The following is a 21,331-nucleotide window of genomic DNA, read 5'->3' as shown; positions in this document are numbered from 1 at the left end:
TTGTCATTTGGCTGTGCTATACGGTGCATCTCCCCCGTGGGCAGACTTTTCTTTATGGGCTGCTTGGGTTCCTGCTTGCTTCTTCGTGTTCCCGAACTCGGGAGCTCATTAAAAGCGCCGGAGAGGAAAACCAAACCAAAGCATGCCTTGCATGGGTGATGTAATTAAGGCTCCCTAACAAAGTCAAAGATTAATTAGCCCGGTGGGAGTAGCAGGGGAGATAGATAACTCATAGGATCATCATCTCCACCGATGCCACCACCACCACCACCCCCTCCTCATCTCTCTCTCTCTCTCTCTCTCTCTCTCTCTCTCTCTCTCTCTCTCTCTCTCTCTCTCGTCCCTCCCCAACTAGCCGCCTCAACAGTGGTGGAAAAAAGTACTCAATACTGCAATGCAGTGACTTACAAGTAAAAATCGGGTAATCACGATTTACTTGAGTAAAAGTTGATTGGTTGATTGGTAACTAGTAACTACCAGTAAGACACCTAAGGGCGAAAAGCGACCTCGCCCTAAAGGGTGAGGTCGCACCATCTGTCTTGGCCATACTGTATGGATTCTGTTAGTGTGGTTCTCCTAACAGGGCATCATCTGGGATACGATCCCTTTTATGCCCATATATGGAGATTCCTGGTCTGAGTATCTGACATCACTGTGATGTCGCCTGTTTATGCCCATATATGGAGATCCCTGCTCTGAGTATCTGACATCACTGTGATGTCACCTGTGATGTCACAGTGATACCACAGTGTCAGGCGTTTCCCGTCCGGATATTGGACAGATAGGGAAGAGCTGTGATGGTTCTGATAGTAAACTGTGACCTACGGTCGCAATTAACTTAAGTAACTGAAGTTACTAATTATCATAGTGGAATAAAAATATTTGTCTCTGACAAGCAGTGGAGTAAAAGTACAGAAAATTGGAAAGTACAGTATTTGAGTAAATGTTACTTTGTTACTTTACATCACTGCTTCTGACTCACACTCTTTCCACCCCCCCTCCACCCCCTCCTCCTCTTCCTCTCTCCTCTCAAGCCAGTTCCTCTTCCTCCTCTGTTTCTCTCCTGTGCTTTGAGTGCAAAGGGACGTGACGCACATCTCAACGAGGGCCAGTCCTTGGAGATGGAAGTCTTCCCTTCCCAGACCTATACCTCTGTTATGCTGTCTGTTTCCGAGGTCTCTCTCTCTCTCTCTCTCTCTCTCTCACGCTTTATTCCTCGTCCCTTTGTTCCTCTAGTGTGTGTGTGTGTGTGTGTGTGTGTGTGTGCACCTTTGTCTTTTACATTTGTATTTAAATAGTTTATAATAATACAGTTTCAGCAGTTCCAGTGTGTGTGTGTGTGTGTGTGTGTGTGTGTGTGTGTGTGTGTGTGTGTGTGTGTGTGTGTGTGTGTGTGTGTGTGTGTGTGTGTGTGTGTGTGTGTGTGTGTGCGCGCGCGCGCGGGCGTGTGCGTGCGTGCCTGTGTGTAGTGCCTTTGGTGTCTATGGAGCATCTGTCTGTTCCTGTGATGAATAATTGAGAATTTAGAACATCAAGTGAAATCATTCAACACACAGCAACCTCACAAACACTTTTTTGGGGGGGGGGGAGTTAGCATAAAAATTCTGCTTCGAGAAAACAAGTTTTGCTTGCTTGCTTTGTACAGAGCGCTCTCAACCATCGCCATTTAGCAGACACGTAACCAGCTTTTGAAGCGTGTAACTCGATAACGTATAGCGTCACTACAGGGCTAGAGAATGTTAGCGCTATATGGGAACTAGCCGGCATGGGTTGTCGATCGATATGAATTCACAGTGATATCTGCGATTTGATAGAAGAATCCTGCGGCTACAACTCATGTCCCCTCCCCCTCCATGCTTCCCGGGAGTTCCGTCAATAATGCTGAGCTTCACTCTGACAGAGTGACACCTAATTGAAAATGCTTGGAGAACGATGGGAGAATGACCGCTGCTTCTTCTGTCAGAGACAGTGGTGGAAAGTAACTAAGTACATTCACTTCATGAGTACTGTACATAAGAACAATCTTTAGTTATTTGTACTTGAGTAGTATTTCCAATTTCCAATACTTCTTACTACACAACATCTTGGATCCAAATATTGTAGGCCTACTTTTACTCCACTACATATATTTGAACATTTTTGTTACTAGTTACCTACTTACTTTGTAAATTGATTGTTATTACAAAACATTCTTTAGCCAGTTCAACCCTATATACATTTCGGCCATGCATTTGACAATGCATGGAAATCACAATGCGTCGCAGCATTGTGAGCTTGTAGATCAGCTATTTTCAACTGATTTTTTAACATTTGAAACTTGAAACGGGACGTTTCTGCATAATGAGCACTTTTACTTTTGGTACTTTAAGTACATTTTGAATACCGGACTTTTACTTCTTGTAACATAGTATTTCTACATTGCAGTATTGATACTTTTACTTGAGTCAAACATTTGAGTACTTTTTCCACTATTACGAGTTTAAGTGTTTGAGGACCTCAGCGGAAATAAGTCACGACTTTCTTGTGTCATCCTCGGATTGCTGTAACCATGTGGTTTTATTGCTTTTTCAAATAAATCAAATAAAAAGGAAAATCCAGCACTGTTGGAGAACGGGGCAGAATGACCGGTGCTTCTGTCTGTCACAGAGGGAGTGACAGAGAGACACAGAGAGAGAGGAGTGTTTGTCGATGCCATCTGCGTCGTATCCTCTCTCTGTCCTCATCTTACAGTCCTCACTGAGGCTTAGAGGGAGCCGACCTGCATGGCTATATAGCCCTGCTCCGACGGAATGGTTTCAAGCATCTGCCAGCGGCTGATATCAAGTGGGTGCATGTGATGTGTCCACCAGGGGTGTCGCACAAAATTCTGGGCCCTGGGTACAAGGATTCACTGCGGGCCTCCCATGAACTGGGAACGCATTATTAAGTATTATTTTGTGCTTTAGCTATTGAAAAATAGCAGATGAGTGCCACGCTGCAAGCTTGTAGATCTGCTAATTTTTGAAAAATCATGAACATTTTTGTAAGCCTTTGAATATTTCTTTGAAAAACCTATGTTTATATGTCAGTGGTGCTCAAACTTTTTCATGTGAAGGACCCCCAAAATGGCCACGGACTCCCATCTCCAAATATTTAGTTCCAGGGACCCCCCAGAATCGAATTTGAGTTACAAAAGTTCGCTTAGAAAAAATACATGTATTCAAAGATTTGCACACATTTTCACGACTTTTCAAAAATAGCAGATCTACAAGCTTGTAGATCTGCTATTTTTCTATATCTAAAGTATAAAATAATTAAGGCCCCTCCACTTGGGCCCTAGTAACTCAGTCCCACTTTCCCCCCCTTGTGACGCCCCTGGATGTGTCTGTGTGTGTGTGTGTGTTGGGGGGTGTATGCCAGGGAAAAAACATTCTTCTGCCCACAGACCGAGGAAGACAAGTGTCTGACTGTCTGGAAAGGTGAGTATCTGTGTGCGGCATGTCTGTGTGTGTCTGTGTGCGTGCGTGGCGTGTGTGTGGTTATGTGTGTGTGAGAGAGAGAGTGTGTGGGGAGGGTGAGCTCCCACTACCGCAGAAGATTAAGTCTGGGCATAGCATCCACCGAAGAAAACTCTCATTTCTCCTTTTTGATAAGAAGTGAATTGAGCCCTCTATTTCAGTACCTTGCACCTAAAGTACAGATAAAAACCACAGGAGAACATCGCAATATAGTATTACAACGTGGGCATCAGATCAGTTTCCTCTTCGGCACAAAACATACCAATTCCTACAATCTCGATCCATTTACGGCCAAACATATATTCCATTTAAGACCCTAATCCCCATTGCTTACAGCGTTTTGAATGGAGACTGTTAAAAGTTTGTACGGTATGTATGGGGAGAGAGGAGCTCGTATACCAGACACAGACATGCTGGCAAACCTAAGTACCAAATAAACTTGGGAAAACTAAATCAACATTACACTTGTATCATTTCATGAAGGTTTTGTAGCTTTGGGGCATTTCTTCATTATATTAAAACAAGCGCAGCTTTGTTGTGATGTGCTAAGGTCGTAAACGTGCCTTTTTTTATTCTCCTCCCTTGTTTTCATCTGTATTCATATCCGTTGCCGTTTCTCTGATGAACCTAAAGTGCTTTCGACCTTACGTCTCCCTGCACTCTTGTGTTCCGATACTGACATTCTATGCACGCCGTGGGGGATATTGCGATTCGTACTATTGAATTTGTTACTGTTTCTTGGCAGTGCTCGGATGTTTGCCCCGGCTTTAATACGACCTACAAACCCCAGTGACAAGCGGTTAGAAATTGTTGGCCTCTGCCATCCGTACCTGGTGTCCAAACGTTATTTGACCGACCCCGTTCGCCTCAGAACACCTCCCCGAACCCCACACCGGACCCCCAGTGCCAGCCCGGGCAGGCCCGCAGCTGCGAGCCGTATGTGAACAAGCCACGCTCTGCACTGAACCTGTCCGGCCTTGTTAAGAAAACCCAGGCGGTGATCGGTGCAACAGCTGGGCGAATGCCAAGACACTACACGCACCGCGGAAGCTCGGCTTATGTGCATTTGACCGGACCGGACTTGCTTTTAGAGCCGCCACAACGACATTTTACGTGACAAATTGTCACACAAATAATTGCGATTAACAATTTAATTGTGTTTTTGTCGTTGAACACAGGAGCATATGAATGAAAAATACATTTCTGTTAGGCTTTGAAGTTGCACAGGGCAAATATGACAAATAAGCTAAATAGGCTATACAAAAGAGTGACTGACATTTTTAATAACTTCATTCTTTATACATTTATAGTGGAAATAGACATCTACAAGCTCACAACGCATCGCGATGCAATGCGGTGTGAGCTTGTAGATCATCTATTTCCACTACTTTTTTAAAAGTGTTTGAAACTATATGAACATTTCTCAAAATGGAAGTGATTATGACAATTATAAAAAATAACTGTGATTACCTCAAATAATTGCGATTAGACGATTGTGTAATAACAGGCCTACTTGCTTTAGAAACATCTTTTGAAAACGAGGGGAGGGGGGATCGAGGCCTGAGCCTGCATGGGCGCGTGTCTTGACCAATCGGTGCTGCATATGGAGGGGTCACAGTGTCACATTATAAAAACAGGTGGGGGGAGGTGGGGGGATTGCAGAGAGAGAGACAGAGCGCTGCTACAGTACAGTGGGGACCGCTTTGCATTTCTGCTGAGCTCGTTGGAACCCGAGTAATAACGCAGATCACCCAGAACCCCCTGAGCTGACTCACCATTTCCCGGCTCGCACTCCTCCAGATCCTCGTCGTCGCTTGGACACTCGGCCGACGCTACCAACAGGTCGTCCGTGTTCTGGAGGGGAGACATGATGGAGGGGAGGGAGGGAGAGGGAGGGATAGATGTGAGCAGTGGTGTAAAGTTAGCCTGAATTGACATTAATTTAGTTTCACTCCATTATTCAGTCTGAAATTGCTTCCATCTACAGCAGTTTCTGGGATGGGCGTTGCCAAAGAGGCAGTCTTCTGCGATTGGTTCACCGCCTGACCAATCACAACAGTAGCAAAGCAGATGACGTAGTTATTGGTGTTATGTGGTTGGCTAGCCTGTTGCTTGCTACTTGCTAACCAAAGACACAGGCAAATAGGAGCGCTATACAAATACATTAAAACATGTCTTCTACTGATGGTTCATAGCAAGATCGATACGCTCACATTTTACCACGGCGGACGACGTGATGTTTATGTTTGGGAATGTGTGGTACGGTCCGGCGACGGCGCTGGGTTACTTGGATGAGTTCTGGGAAAACCCCACCCACGCTGCTCACAAGCGGGATGGGGACCCGGAATCAATGGGGGTAAATATACTATAATCGCATTTTTGTTTTAGGAATGCAAAAATTACCAAAAAAATATTATTGAACTCAAGTCTCCATTGCACGAGTAATCAATAGGAAAAAAGTAATTTTGGGGGTGAACTACTTCTTTAACACATTAATGCATGTCGTCAACACATACAAATAGCTATGTTTAGGAGAAAAGGGGAAAGGGAGAAACAGCGTTGGTGTATGACACCTCATTTCAAGGGGATTAAGGTTGTTATGAGCCCCCTAGTTCTTTTCTATGTTTTATCTATCTACAAATCAAACCCAGCTCTCGCCCTTGTGACGAAGCAACACGTACGGCCATGATGCCTTCATCCCGCGTTATGCAAGTCAATTAAAGTAGATGAACTCTGACAAGGTTGTTTCAACAGAACGGGACGTCGAGGGAGTTTTGTACACTCATATCTTCTGCCACTGATCCACAGCCTTGGGTTATTACTGGAGATGTGTGTGTGTGTGTGTGTGTGTGTGTGTGTGTGTGTGTGTGTGTGTGTGTGTGTGGGGGGGGGGGGGGGGGGGGGGGGGGCTTTTATCAGGGTCTGATGGAATAATATATGGAGGCTTTTATCAGGGTCAGCGTAATTGATTTGAGCCCACAAGCGCATTGAGTTCTCTCCCTATTATTATTAATCGAGATTGTGCATTTGTTTCTAATTGTGTGTGTGCATGGGTGCGTGTGTGCGCGCGTGTGTGTGTGTGTGTGTGTGTGCGTGTGTGTGCGTGTGTGTGTGTGTGTGTGTGTGTGCGCGCGCGCGCGTGTGTGTGCGTGTGTGCGTGTGCGTCTGTGTGTGTGTGCCTGCCACCCAGGTTCTGTCAAATACATGCCTAATATATAATATAGCCTCGGTTTCCCAGCAACACATGCATAGATGTAGCCTGGGCTCCAGCCTTTGAATCACTATAGCCACAGAAAAAAACAAAAAAACTGTGTTTTCTCGGTTGAAAATCCAACTGGCCAAACGGGGTCGGGGATGATCCATCATTTCATATTACACCTAGGATACCAAAAGACTCTTCCATCCAAGTTTGAGGTACAATTTCTTTTTTACTTTATTGGAGTATTTCCAATTATTTTACTTCAACTCGTTTGAAGGACCGCAATAAAGACTTTTTATGTTTTATAAAAAACAGCATGTCATGAGACGTTTAACCACTTTTACTTTCACAGACATTCCAGGAGGCGTTTTATCACCAAGTGAAGACAGCATGCAGGAACCTTCTCTACAAACTTTGACAGAGAGTCACCATACCAGTAAAGACTCCCTAAATCGGGAGATACACATACACAAACTTTAGAAGGCAATTGTAGCCAATCAGGAGTATGGGAATATGGGAAATGGGACAGATCCATGTTGATGACATGACTTTAGAGATACTGTGTACCGCTTTGCGTGATTCTATGGCTAATCTGTAGGAGCCATGTCCAAAAATGTGTCTCGCAAGAATCGGCCTCATGGTGGCGCTAGAAGAGGGCCATGTGAGAAATGAGGGGTGAGGTTGTGGTTTGGCAGCCAAAGAGTGTGTGTGCAAAGTTTGGCATGGATCGGGGCAACGGTGGCGGAGATATGAGTAGGGGAAAAGTGTGACGTGACGGACAGACTGACTGACAGACTGACGGACAGACTGACAGCCGGTGGAGGTTTTGATAGTAACTGCGACCTGATGGTCGCAATCAATCCAGATCTTACTAAATAGGGATAGGAGACCGGATGACTTCTTCTCTAGCATGGAAAAACATTATGTTTAAATCATGTCGAATCAAATATAATTATGATCAAAATCGTCAGGGGTGCTGGTAAAGTAAAGAGACATGCAGAGACACACTCGCTCGAAAAGGTCATTCTAAACATCAAAAAGCGCACTATGCTGCTATGATCAAAATGCAGCACGGCAGGTACAGCTCAGAGCTTTTCGGAGAAATCTCAATTTGTGCTTTCGCTATGCTTGCTTGCAGCAGGCCCTCTCGCTCCCCACCCGCCCCTGTGTTATTTAATGCTATCATCACTGTGTTTTCCTCTCTAATGTATGTTGGCATAAAGATTACACCACAGGCTCCAGTCCACACACCGTATAGATTATTAACTACCCAGAGGACTGTATAGTATATCTGCATGCATACGCAGTCTTTTGAACAAGAGGGGAGAGAGAAATAAGACATTTTTAGTTTTTGGTTCTTAGCATCTGTAGTCATATAATATTTAGTCCGATGACTATATTTGGACTTATCCACACCAAGCCTGATGATGGACACAGCATGGTGCATCATATGAAACAGAATGTGGAATAACCCCCTCCCTTATAAGTAGGGATGAAGCCCTAAACAAGGGTAGCTTGATAATCCGATAACACATTTATTGAGTACCCGGTATCAATAAGCTTTGGGCTTATCATGCTTGTTACTGAGCATAGCGGCCCATGATGTCATGTTTAATACAACCAAGAAAAGAGGCGATCAAGAAATGATTACATTACTATCCATATTATAAAGCCATATAACACTTATTGCACACTAATGAATGATTGTTTTAGTGATATTTATTGATATTTGTTGCTTTTGTCAATTGTCATCTTCATAGATAGTGGTCAGCAACAAACTCACAGTCGCAACAACTGGCCAATGAAAAAAGATATCTGTTCTGAATTTGTCGACTCATATCTTTCCACGAAATATTTGAAAACGCTCAATAGTGGGCTCGATAAAAGCCCGGCTCAATAAGCAGGATAAATAATGTGCTCATTATCAATAAAAATGAAAGATCTCCATCCCTACTTATAAGGTATGCAGCCCACTGATCCTCCCTCTACCCCAGGGTTTCTCCAAGTCGGTGCTGTGACTCAAGTCCAGAGGTTGAAATTCACCAATATCACTTCAAAATGTTAAACACTCTATACTTAGTAAGACAGACCACCTAACTTCTTTACCAAAAACAGCAGCTCTATAAGATCACAGCGCGTTACAATGTGACGCGTCGTGTGCTTGTAGACCGGCTATTTTTGGTGAACCTTCCCCCCAGAATAGGGATGCTGAGGTTCAAGTGGTTAAATGACAATTATAAAGTTCTTTACTATCTGTCGTAATGGAAACGTAAACTAATGCACAAGTTTTCCCCGTGACATACCGTCTCTTAGAGGGAAAGATTTACATATTTGCGTACTGTAATATGGCATAAATCTAAGGTATGAGAAAAGTTAATTACAGGGTTGAGCCTGAGCCAAAAAAGTTTGAGAACGCCTGCTCTACTCCACGCATCTTGCATATCGTCGGGTGAAATCTTATACAGTACGTCCAAAACTATTACTTCCCGGGGAATGAGAATCACCCTCTATGGCGTTCGTATCAGATTCAGCTATATTTCATGCATATTTCTCCAGCTCTGAACAGGTTTTGCAGATTAATCCGATTATTTTTTTTAGATCTGCATGTGCTGGCATATCAATCCACACTTGTGTTATAGACACGTGTATTCTTGTCTGCAAGTGTTCCATAAACCACTTTCAAACTGACGTCCCGATTTTGGGCTGCATCATCATATAGGAAAACATGTAAAAGAAAGAGATAGCTAAATTGGCAGATGTACAAGCTCACAACACGCTGCAAATGCAATGCATGGAGAGCTTGTAGCTTGTATCGGCTACTTCTGTCTTTATTGTTGAAGTCGTGACATTTCTTGCCACCCTCTATTTATTTATTTCCTTAAATGACAGCCGTGTTTGTGTTCATGGTACAGAATGCAGGACAGCTCACTGAGTCACTGATGAAGCACTTGAAAAGAACAACAAAAGCGAGCAGGGCGGTGTTAGCCAGCTAGAAGTCGTGTAGCGATGCCTTCACGATTCTGTACATAATATCCAGTAGCTGAATAGCAACACTACACTCCTAACAGCATTTAATCGGGTGATTCATTGCTAATCTTTGTTCATTCTCCACATGCGTACTTCCTAATGGTATTTGGGCTTATTATGATGATGCAGTATGCTGAGCTAGGTGCATAATGAAGAAATGGCTGTTGTGTACACAAGTGGAAAAATGTGTCGTTGGCAATAAAAATCACTTAAAATGCCTTTTTTTCTCCTTTACGACTTTGGCGCTGCACATTAACGTCAGGCGGTAACAGCGCTAAGGGAGGATGGATGGAAGAGTCTTTTGGTATCCTAGGTGTGAAATGAAATGATGGATAATTCATTCATACTGTACTTGAGTACAATTTTGAGGTACTTCTACGTTCACTACTGGAGTATGCCCAATTTTCAATGCTTTTACTTCTTCTCCACTACATCGTCTGAGGAAAATAGTGTACTTTTACTCAACTATAATTATTTGAAATTTTCAATAAATATTTAATACATTTGAAAACTTGAAATAGGATAGTCCGCATAATGAGCACATTCTACCTTTGATACCAATACTTTTGGACTTTTACAGGAAATATTGAATAGCAGACTTTTACTTGTAACAGAATATTTCTACATTGCACGATTGCTACTTTTACTTAGAGTAAAAAAAAAAGAGTACTTATTTCAACCACTGGCTATGAGTAAGTCATCTCTCTAAGCGGGTTTGATTTCCTGGGGGTCAGGGGGGTCGATCCATGCCTCTGCTTTTGACATCATACGGTCATAAATCTTCATGTCTGCAGGGGATATGTTTTATCTCCGCTTCTGGTCTGTCTGAATTTCCAAAATGTATTGACTGTCTGATATCCTTTAACATTTTACAGAATTCATTTATACAGAGTCAGGGGCGTCACAAGGGGTAGGAAAGTGGGACTGAGTTACTGGGGCCCAAGGTGGAGGGGCCCTAATAACTTTATCTACTGAAAAATAGCAGATATACAAGCTCACAGCGCGGCACCGAGTGCCGCGCTGCGAGCTTGTAGATCTGCTATTTTTTGAAAAGTTGTGAAAATGTGTGAAAATCTTTGAATATATAGTATGTATTTTTTTAAGCTTACATTTCTAACTCAAATTTTGCTTCTGGGGGGGGGGGGTCCCTGGAACTAAATATTTTGAGATCGGGGTCCGTGGCCAAATACATATCATCTTGGGGGTCCTTGACATAGGTTTCTTGCACACATTTTCATGATTTTTCAAAAATAGCAGATATACAAGCTTGCAGCGCGGCACTCGGTGCCGCGCTGTGAGCTTGTTGCGACCGTCAGGGAGCAGTTTACTATGAAAACCTCCACCGGCCGTCCGTCCGTCACACGTCACACGTCACACCTTTGCCCTGCTCATATCTCCGCATCAGTATGACATCACACCACATGTGTACACAAACCTTTGTGTACGTAGCTGTGGCAACAGTCTGTTGTTGCTGGTTTGTTAGTGTACGTTAGCAACCACCTTAGCAACCATGGTTTTACCCTAGCAACCAACTGTTTACCCTAGCAACCAACTGTTTACCATAGCAACCATGTTGTTTTACCCTAGCAACCAACTGTTTACCATAGCAACCAGATATGCAGAGCAGGGATCTCCATATATGGGCATAAACAGGTGACATCACACTGATGTCAGATACTCAGAGCAGGGATTTCTCCATAATATATGGGCATAAAAGGGATTCTGTTAGGGATCTCCATATATGGGCATAAAAGGGATTCTGTTAGGGATCTCCATATATGGGCATACAAGGGATTCTGTTAGGGATCTCCATATATGGGCATACAAGGGATTCTGTTAGGGATCTCCATATATGGGCATAAAAGGGATTCTGTTAGGGATCTCCATATATGGGCATAAACGGGATTCTGTTAGGGATCTCCATATATGGGCATAAAAGGGATTCTGTTAGGGATCTCCATATATGGGCATAAAAGGGATTCTGTTAGGGATCTCCATATATGGGCATAAAAGGGATTCTGTTAGCTGTTAGTGATCTCCATATATGGGCATAAAAGGGATGCTGTTAGGGATCTCCATATATGGGCATAAAAGGGATTCTGTTAGGGATCTCCATATATGGGCATGAAAGGGATTCTGTTAGGGATCTCCATACATGGGCATAAAAGGGATTGTATCCCAGATGATGCCCTGTTAGGAGATCCACACTAACAGAATCCATATATGGTCCTACCGACAGCTGCTATAAGCCAACCCTGGCGATAAGGTCTGAGTCGAAGAAATGCTTCTTTCCTGGCAAGAATTGCCCCTTTATACTGTAGGGCTCGTTTGTGTATTGTATGACATCACGCCACATCATCGGCTGAGGACTGTGTGATGTCATCATATCTCCATATATGGAGACATAAGTTGCTCATGCCCAAATATGGGCTGGTGAGGTCAGACTTAGTGTGATGCGTAGGTTATCTCCATATATGGAGATTCAACTTCAATGAGTAACCATGGCAAACTGTCAACTGCCCGTATGTCTTGATAATTGGTAAAACAAACTTTTGGCCTATTTGTGGAGATAAGCGACCAACGGTCGCTTATCTCCCGATTAGGGAGTCTTACTGGTATTATCTGCTATTTTTCAATAGTTAACATTCATGGGGGGCCCGCAGTGAATCCTTGTACCCAGGGCCCAGAATTTGGTGTGACGCCCCTGTACAGAGTATACATTGCAGTATTGGTACTTTTACGCAAGTAAATTATCCACCATTGGATAATTGATCAAACGAGGGGGGGGAACGGCCACGGCACAGATCTTTGCCGTGCGCTGCTCATGATCACAGGCTGTTTAGGGAAACGGAGACCTGGAATCCGGAGATATGATATCGAGCACGACATGACGGGCGACACATGTGACATCTCGGAGTCAGATTACATCGATCGCGTGTTCTTTTTGCTCTCTTTCAGGAGGAGACGAGAGAGAAAGACTAAACCGCAAGACATGATGTCGTCCGAGGACCCATGCGTCCACGAGAGGGGTAAGCGGATCGGCACCGACGTCGTCTGTAATGGAGCACGGAAGGTCCCTGAAGTCTCTGACAGTACCGGAGGCCGTTTGGCAGCTTTTGCGAGAAAAAATAAGGTCAACCAGGTCCGGAGGAGTAATTTCAGAAAGAAATAGCTCTGTTACGAATGCCCTATTTTTGAAAATAGTGGAAATAGTTGATCTACAGGCTCTCAACGCGTTGCGTGGCGATGCGTTGAGAGCTTGTAGATCAACTATTTTCACAATTTGTTTGAGGCCGAAAAAAGGAAATGTTTGAAAATGACTTTCCCAAAATAGGAATGCCGCGTTGAAAGTGGTTAATAAATTAATGGTTGCATGAAATAAAACGCTAATGTAAATTATGCACATGTAGATGGATGACATCGATTGCGATGAAATCAGATGAGTTGGGGACAATTATGCATAAAATAACTGAATTTGAGGTTTAATGTGAACACTAGGGGGTGGTGTTTGCCATCCCGTTGTCCTAAATGACGCCCCTGACCAGGTCCATGAAAACAAGCCCAAAAAGATGCAACTAGGTTACGGCTATTTGAAAGACAATGGACAATTTGCTAAATATTTCAACTGTTTTTATAGTATGGTTTGTTGATTACTTTTGCTGCAGTAATGGTCTTGTCTTTTCTTTCTTTTCCTTTCCTGACCCATGTTGAGAACCACTGTCCTATTCACGTCATATCCTGAAAGAGGTGGAGGCTGAAAAAGCTGGCCTGAAAAACATAATTTGGTTTCCTGTTGTCCTTGCATTAAAGTGTCAGTAGTTGGCGTTCTGGGCTCTGTAATGTACCTGGGTTGCTATGTCTGCTTATAATAAGCAATTAGTGTATATTAAAAAAATAGTATAGTTGCTTATTGGGCTTACTTTCTAATATTTTTTTAAACCAGTGGACCCCAAATCTTGTCATATCAAGGACCCCAGATTAACATATTTGTCCACAGTCGCAGACCCCCATCTGAAAATATGTGGTGCCAGGGACCGCCACACAGATTTATGTTGTTAAAATGTTTCAAAAATATTCAAAATATTTTTTTCCCTCAATAGTTTTTAAATGGCAAATATACAAGCTCACAATATGTCACAATGTGACACATTGTGAGCTTGCTGATCTGCTATTTTCAAATGTAAATGTAAAGTAGTATAGCCTAGTTGCTTCTGTTGGGCTTATGTCTTTGGCAAAATCTGGCAACAGATAATTCCCTGTCACTTAATTACTTGGGAGGAAGTGAAAAGATGTTTTGCCCTCTGTAAAAGAAAATGGCAGCCTCCATAGAGAGGGCCAGGAATAACGTGAATAGCATCATACAAGGCTTTGGAACACTGAGTGGAGTGCAACGTCCCCCTCTCCTCTCCTCTTCTGCTCAACACTGCCCTCTGGGACCAGATCACGTTCACTGCATGGCTACTTTGATAATGACTGAGATAAAACATGATGACGTTTTAGTAAGATTCAAAGCAGTGCTACAGCTCCATTGTTCCTAATGTGCAATGTGCTAAAGGGGTGTGAGTGATATGTTTTTGTTTGTTAAAAAACTAGCAACAATTTGTGATATTGCTATCGAGTGTTTGTTCAGTAACAGGGGTGTCCCCGAGCTAATTAGCAGAAAATACATTTGACCAGTTTTACTCCACAAAGATCATTTAGCAGCTTAAATAAATGTTTTTTTTTTATGTTCCAGTTCCGTCTGTTGTGTCTTGTTTCACAACACATTCACTTAAATCCTGTATAAGTACACTCTCCTGATTGAGGTGAGGTGGACAGACGGGGAGAAAGACTCCTGTTACTGAACAAACACTTTGTACACCCTCTTCAATTGAACTCTTTTGGGCCTGTATAACTGCCCATTTTTACAATCACTGGGATTATTCAACACTACAGATTTTTGCTGCCTATAGGGAAGAAAAGAGAGGGAATTGAACAGGACATGAGCACACGTTAAACTAGCGTTCTCCTTAAAGCTATGGTACCGATGATTCCTGCGCTCACAGCCCCGTTAGCCCAGGCTGCTCAGCCTCTCGGCTGTAGTAAAAATATAAAATACACTTTCGCTACTCACCAAAACAAAGACGTTTCTAAGATGTTGAAAGGCTACTTTATCTAGTGGGAAGACTCGGAGCACCTCACCTCACGTCTAAAATACACCTTTTGACCAGAAAAGAAAATGTTTCAACCCAGAAGAAAAAAAAAATAGCTTTTGTTACTCCCCTGCATCTTCTACAGATCTTGTCAAGATCTTGTCAATCCCATTGTCCAGAGTTTGCCTTCTGGTGAAATATCTTTTTCTGGCCAAAAAGTGTATTTTAGACGTAAGGTGGGGGGCTCAAAGTGTCGGAAAGTAGTCTTTCAACTCCCTAAAGCCCTCTTTGTTTTGGTGAGTAGTGAAACTCTATTTTTCTATTTTGACTACAGACGAGGGGGTGCGCAGCAAGGGATCATCAGTACCATAGCGCAGGGGTCTTCAATATTTTCAGGCCAAAGACCCCTTAGTTGAGAGAGAGATGAAGTGGGGACCCCCACTACCTTATCATAGATTCCATATAGTTTCATTGTTTGACAGCACAATCATCAGTGTATTTTGGATTCATGTCAATTTGCGTTTTCAGATATTTAACCACTTTAACCACATCAATACTTTAATAAACTTGACCTTTCACGCTGTACTTAGTCTGCTCTTTCCCCCCTCTACACCAAAGCTCTTGCGTTGTGAGCTTGTAGATCGGCTATTTTTGGCTAAAGTTCTCAGAATATGGACGCTAGGGTTCAAGTGGTGAATATAAAAAAGAAGAACAAAAGTCTCTATCACTCAAAGATTTGGAGGACCCCCTGTAGTAACTCTGAGGACCCCCTAGTTGAAGACCCCTGCCATAGCGTTAAGGAGAACTCCTTCTAACGCTATGGACCAGAGCTAACCTGAAAACCAACATGACCTTGATTCGAGTGCCTCCAAAGCAGTGTGGAGTATGGAGTGCTACTCATCACATCACCCCCCCTCCCACTGCACTTTGTCCTCTTCTCCAAATCATTCAGAGAGGCTTTTAGCTCACTAATTAGCACTGCGTCCGCGGCGCTCTTCTGAAATGAGCGAGATAGCTAGGGCTTTCAAGTGAGAGAAGAAAGATAGAGGTAGGAGACTGAGAGGGGATTAAAGAAAAAGAAATAAAAGAGGAGGAGAGATGGTTTAAAATACATTCCTGTCTAATCGTGGTTGTCTGAGACCAGTGTAAGTGTCTCGGCGACTTATCGACTAGAAAGGTAAGCTTCTGATGACACGGGGAGTGCTATACCGAGCGAGTTCTAAAAAACAGAATGAGAGAAAGAAAAAGTCTGGTAATTGGGACCTGGCAATACTGTGTGAGAGTGTGCTGCTGGGAAATCGAAAATAAGGCAGCCTTTTCTTAACGAAGCAAGCTTTGAATAACACCCCGTGCCTCTTGGTGAAAACTACATCCAATGCATTTGAAATAGCGTCGATACTTGATATTTACTTACTGAGCGGTATAGTTAGTGAGTAGTGCTGCTGCAGAAATATACCTGCCGCAATATGTGATGCCGTTAGGCAGCCCTCTCTCTCCCCTCAAGGACCTGGAGCGCTAATGGTATATGGTGTTGTACTGTGCTGTTTTTTGCCCAACACAGCTTCCATTTAATTAACCCATTTAGGTCTAGAATTATTGAATGCCTTAACCAGTGAAAAATAGCAGATTTACAAGCTCACAGCGCGGCACCGAGTGCCGCGCTGCGAGCTTGTAGATCTGCTATTTTTTGGGAAAAGTCGTGAAAATGTGTGCAAATCTTTGAACATAATGTATTTTCAAAGCGAACGTTTGTAACTCAAATGTTGCTTCTGGGTGGTCCCTGGAACTAAGTATTTTGAGATGCGGGTCCGTGGCCAAATACATATCAGTTTGGGGGTCCTTCACGTGAAAAGGTTCTGACATGGTAGTCTCTCAAGAACAGACTAACATGAGCTCCAGTTAAGTGAAAAGGACTTTTCTTTGACGATGGCCGGCCAGATTGCTGACATAGAAACATAGGTTTTTCAAAAAAATCTTAGAAGGATTCAAAAGACACTTATAGAATCGGGTCAAAATTCAAATTTTCACGATTTTTCAAAAATAGCAGATCTACAAGCTCGCAGCGCGGCACTCGGTGCCGCGCTGTGAGCTTGTATATCTGCTATTTTTCAATAGTTAAAGCATAAAATAATAATACACTATAATGTGTACCCGTTATAAATGGTTTAATAGTTGTTGAGGGGCACCGATATAGGCGGAATAGAAAATTCCTTCTGAAGGACACTGAGCCTGTTATAATAGCTTATTATTAGACTAGTGGGCCGTGGCGACCTGCCTCCTTCCTTGTTCCAAGTGTGCGTGACAACGTTGCTCCCCTACTGTTAGCTAATTGCTGTTTATGGGGGATGGCAAGTGGCGGCGGAGGGTTCCTCCGTTAAAGTGCGGGTAATCATTATAGGCTATAAATCACAGCCGTTCATAGACGACGAGCGTGCGCGGGAGGCACAAATAAGTATATTCACGAATAATTGTGCTAGTTCTCCTCCGTACAACATCTGTCCAGCTTTGTTGATCCGTTCGGGCGTCTTGTAATTGCTACCTCTCCAACATCATGTCTCGAGGCGTGTGAAATCAAACACAACAGCCTTGATTGGACTAATGGGACTTCGCCGCACAGAAGCTGTTATTCAACTTGCAGTGCCTGCTCTGGGGCTGCTTGTATTTCTGTTTGAAGGTTTGAATGTCAGTCTGGAGTGGAGCTCACATGGATACACCGCGTAACATGTGACCATCTGACCTTGCGGCTGAGATACGGTGAAGCGCGTATGGATTATGTGTGCGGTGGTGAGGGCCGTTTGGTTATCAGCGGATGTGCTTTTTACATCCCCCCAGATATCGTTCTCGCATGCAGTTTCCTTTGACGTCGGAAATGAAAATATCGGCTGCACAACAGAGCGGGCTATACAGCAAGTTACATTACATTTCAGGGCAACGTAAAGTGCAATGAAAATATCTATATCTCTGTCTTAAAAACCAAGACCTCCTTCTGAAGTAAAGCAGCATCTGTTTTCTTACTTGTACATTAGCTCAGTGGTTCTCAACCTTTTCAGGCCGCGATCCCCAAAATAATTATATTTGAACTGGGGACGAGCAACTGACGAGCACTAAAAGTTGAGGCGTTACATTTTGTATAAAACGGTTCTATTGTGAAAATAGCCGATCCGCATGCTCACAATTCCTCGCGTTGTGAGCATGCAGATCGGCAATTTTCACAATTTCTGCCTCTAATATTAGACAATTTGGCCAATGTTTAATTTGTCATTTTAGAGGTATTAAAAAGTCCTTAAATTATCACTTTAGAAATGTGCATAGCCTCTATACACTTAAACTGTATATTGGTTTGTTTACTGTTGAGTGAGAAAACAATGTTCCACATTAAGCTAATCATCTGGGGACCCCAAAATCATTTGAGGACCCCCCTGGGGATCCCGACCCACAGGTTGAGAACCACTGCCATAACTCACTGGCTAATGCAACCTGACATTCCCCTCTCGACTCACACCCACAATCTATGATTTAGAACATGTGCCTGGAGATGAAAATCCTGCCTATACACGACCTCTATCCACTGTCTTTTGTTCTGCATACTGTAGGCCTATATCCATTTCTGAGATGTATGTAATACCACATGTGTCACTTGATTACGGCCTCGACCTTGTTACCTTCTCAACCCCAAAGTTAATCATCTCTTCTGGGTATTATATAAGCCTACTGATCATTCCCACCAAGTTTCATGAAAATTCGACCGTCCGCTCCTGAGTTAATTTGATAACAGACATACAGGACAGGACCAACTGCAATGCAGTGCTTCTCAAAGTGCCTAATGAGTACTTTTGGTACCTTAACACATGGGAAGCCAAGGTTTCTAACATTTCTAGCTGTTGCTGCTGCCGTCGTTCACTTACGCTTTAATTTTGAAGAGCCTCGGAAGCTTCGTGCGTGTGCACGTGAGTGTCCACTGACGATTGAGGAGGATAATCCATTTGTTTACAAATGCTCGCGAAAATTAAAATCCAAACCGGGGCCGACCATCGCGGTAAAGTGTCGCAGTGAATACAGGCAGATCTCTGCTTCCCTGGCGTTCTTTGCACCTTATTCATAGATAAAGCCCTTTTTATGTTTCAGCATAGAATAGAAATCAATGCAGCCTAAACGCGCCATTTTGTCTCTCTGCGAGCTACGTTATGACGTATGGACCAGGGTCTTTCACTGACAACACAGGATGCATGCAGCTGCGTGTAACCAAGTTAACCCTTTGTCTCGTTCCTGAACGAGACAACTCCTTTTGGCACAGCGACCTCCAGTGGCCTTGTCTCGTTACTGAACGAGTTTGGCCCCTTGGGTGTTAAGAGTGTATGCTAAATGCCAATATTGTAAATTGTTGAGAAACACCGTCCTACAGAAAAGCCTCACCGTGCCCCTCAGGTGCGTCTCACCTGTGTGACACTGTCCCTCATGGTTTGGACCAGTCCTACCTAACCTAGGACAACTGTAACCTAATTTAACTGGAACTACATACTTGTACTGACTCTGACCTCTAAGGACCTTTCCAGGGAGGGTTTTCATGTGTGTCTTGCTGTGTCACCCTTTCTCGTTTTATTTAGATTTTTTTTTTTTTTTTTGCACTGACCATTGGACACTTTTTGTTTGGCTCTGCACTATTGGGTTGTGTTGGTAGTATTGAGTATTTTTGCTTGTGTTTGACATGGCAGTGAGATACTTGTAGCACTGACTAGGCATTGACACTTTTGTTTGGCACTGTATTGATAAGTTGTGCTTTAAGTATTGCTATTTGCTTTTTAAGTATTGCTATTACACTACAGTATGTATATATTTTGCTGTGTACACTGTACATTTTTTTCCTTCTTTTCATACTTCTCTGTAACTTTGTAAATAACCTTATGCTGCTGTGCTTCCTCTGGGCGACTGATTTCCCCCCCTTGGGATAATAAAGGAATCTCTCCTGTCTCACCTGCGTGACACTGTCTCTCATAGTGGGGTGGTGTGGGGGTGGGGGTTTCACCTGCGTGACACTGTCTCTCATAGTGGGGTGGTGTGGGGGTGGGGGTTTCACCTGCGTGACACTGTCTCTCATAGTGGGGTGGTGTGGGTGTGGGAGTCTCACCTGCGTGACACTGTCTCTCATAGTGGGGTGTGGGTGTGGGGGTCTCACCTGCGTGACACTGTCTCTCATGGTGGGGGAGCGCTGCTTGCGGGTGGTGGTGGTGGCCATGGTGGTGGTGGTCTCCATGATGGTGGTGGACATGTCGGCCAGCGGCGTGGTGCTGGTGGTGTCGGTGGTGAGCACGGAGGGCACGTCGCCCACCAGCCGCAGGTTGCCCTGCGCCTGCACGTTGGGGTCGCCCTCGGCCGCCAGCTTGAGCACCTGCAGGCCGTTGTAGTACAGGCCCGAGATCTGGCCCTGGAAGTGGCGGCCCTTCTCGCCGCCGCCGCCGATCTTGATGAACGCCTGGCTGTTGAAGATGGTCAGCTGTCGACCTGCGTAGCAAGGGGGGGGGGGGGGGGGAGAAGGGGAGCGGAGTGGAGGAGAAAAAAAGGTGGGCGGTGCAGAGAGAGAGAGAGAAGTATGCAAAGGTGAGGAGGAAGGGAGCGAGGGAGGGAAGTCGTAAGGGAAAGAACGGGGGAGGAGGGGAGGATAGGGGAGGCACAAGGGACAGAATAAAAAGGGGAAAGGAGAATGGAAGGACAGAAAAGAGAGAGAGAGAGAGAGAAAGAGAGAGAGGGCGGGGAACACATTGTCAGTCGCGGCGCCATGGCAGGCACGGCCGGCACACACACGCATACAGTATAGTTACAGTTTACAGTCAAAAAGGCATTTAGCAGACGCTTTTAATCCAAAGCGACTTACAATAAGCAGATAATACATCACTATAATAAGCAAGATAATATGTCAGAACATCCACAACAAATAGTTCAACACAAACATGGGGAAAACATGGGGAAAGCGAGAACGCGGGGAGCGTTTTCTGTCATACAGGAGGATAGATATCCTCTGGTAACACGTTGGGGACATTGGAACCAAGCCCCCAGAACCCTGGGGGCGCCCTGAAACCAAATGGACATGGTGGCCGTTTTGAGGTACTGCATTTGGGGCCAGAAACATGAACGCGCGTCTAGGCTTCTTTGTATTGACGCGCGTTCATACCGGAAGTGCTCGTTCATGAATTCGAGCCCAAGCGCGTCCATGAAAACAAACTTTGACGAAAAATGCGTCACAAAGGCCCCACTACGTCACGGTTTTACTAGCCGGAAGGAGGGGTGAAAACGCCTCATGCGCTGGGTGAGCAACTCAATGCAAGTGGACGGACGAGGATATCTGGTGTCCTCTCTATTCTTATTATAACTATGATTGGAACCCTGGCGTTGGTTTCGTGGCCGGGCCCGGCGCAATGTGGCGCATGTATGCATGCCCATTACGTGGGCCAAGCACGCGCGCGCCAGTTGCTCGGAAACCC

The 21,331-nt window shown here is 44.2% G+C and overlaps 1 protein-coding gene across 1 annotated transcript in view; it reads right to left on the bottom strand.

Moving 5' to 3' along the window:
• nrxn2b (neurexin 2b) overlaps positions 1–21,331 on the bottom strand; it is a gene marked incomplete at its 3' end in the record, with an annotated part of 1,346,377 nt that overhangs the window by 15,599 nt on the left and 1,309,447 nt on the right. The window contains exons 19-20 of the mRNA XM_080741211.1: positions 20,029–20,354; positions 5,273–5,351 (exon numbers count right to left, since the gene is read on the bottom strand). Coding sequence (XP_080597337.1) covers positions 5,273–5,351; positions 20,029–20,354 — 405 coding nt within the window. The remainder of the gene's footprint in view (positions 1–5,272; positions 5,352–20,028; positions 20,355–21,331) is intronic.

Source organism: Nannobrachium achirus, assembly GCF_963921795.1.
Source record: "Nannobrachium achirus genome assembly, chromosome: 14".
NCBI lineage: Eukaryota > Metazoa > Chordata > Actinopteri > Myctophiformes > Myctophidae > Nannobrachium > Nannobrachium achirus.
The sequence above is the reverse complement of the archived record's forward strand: the minus strand, read 5'-3'. Positions and strand labels throughout refer to the sequence as shown.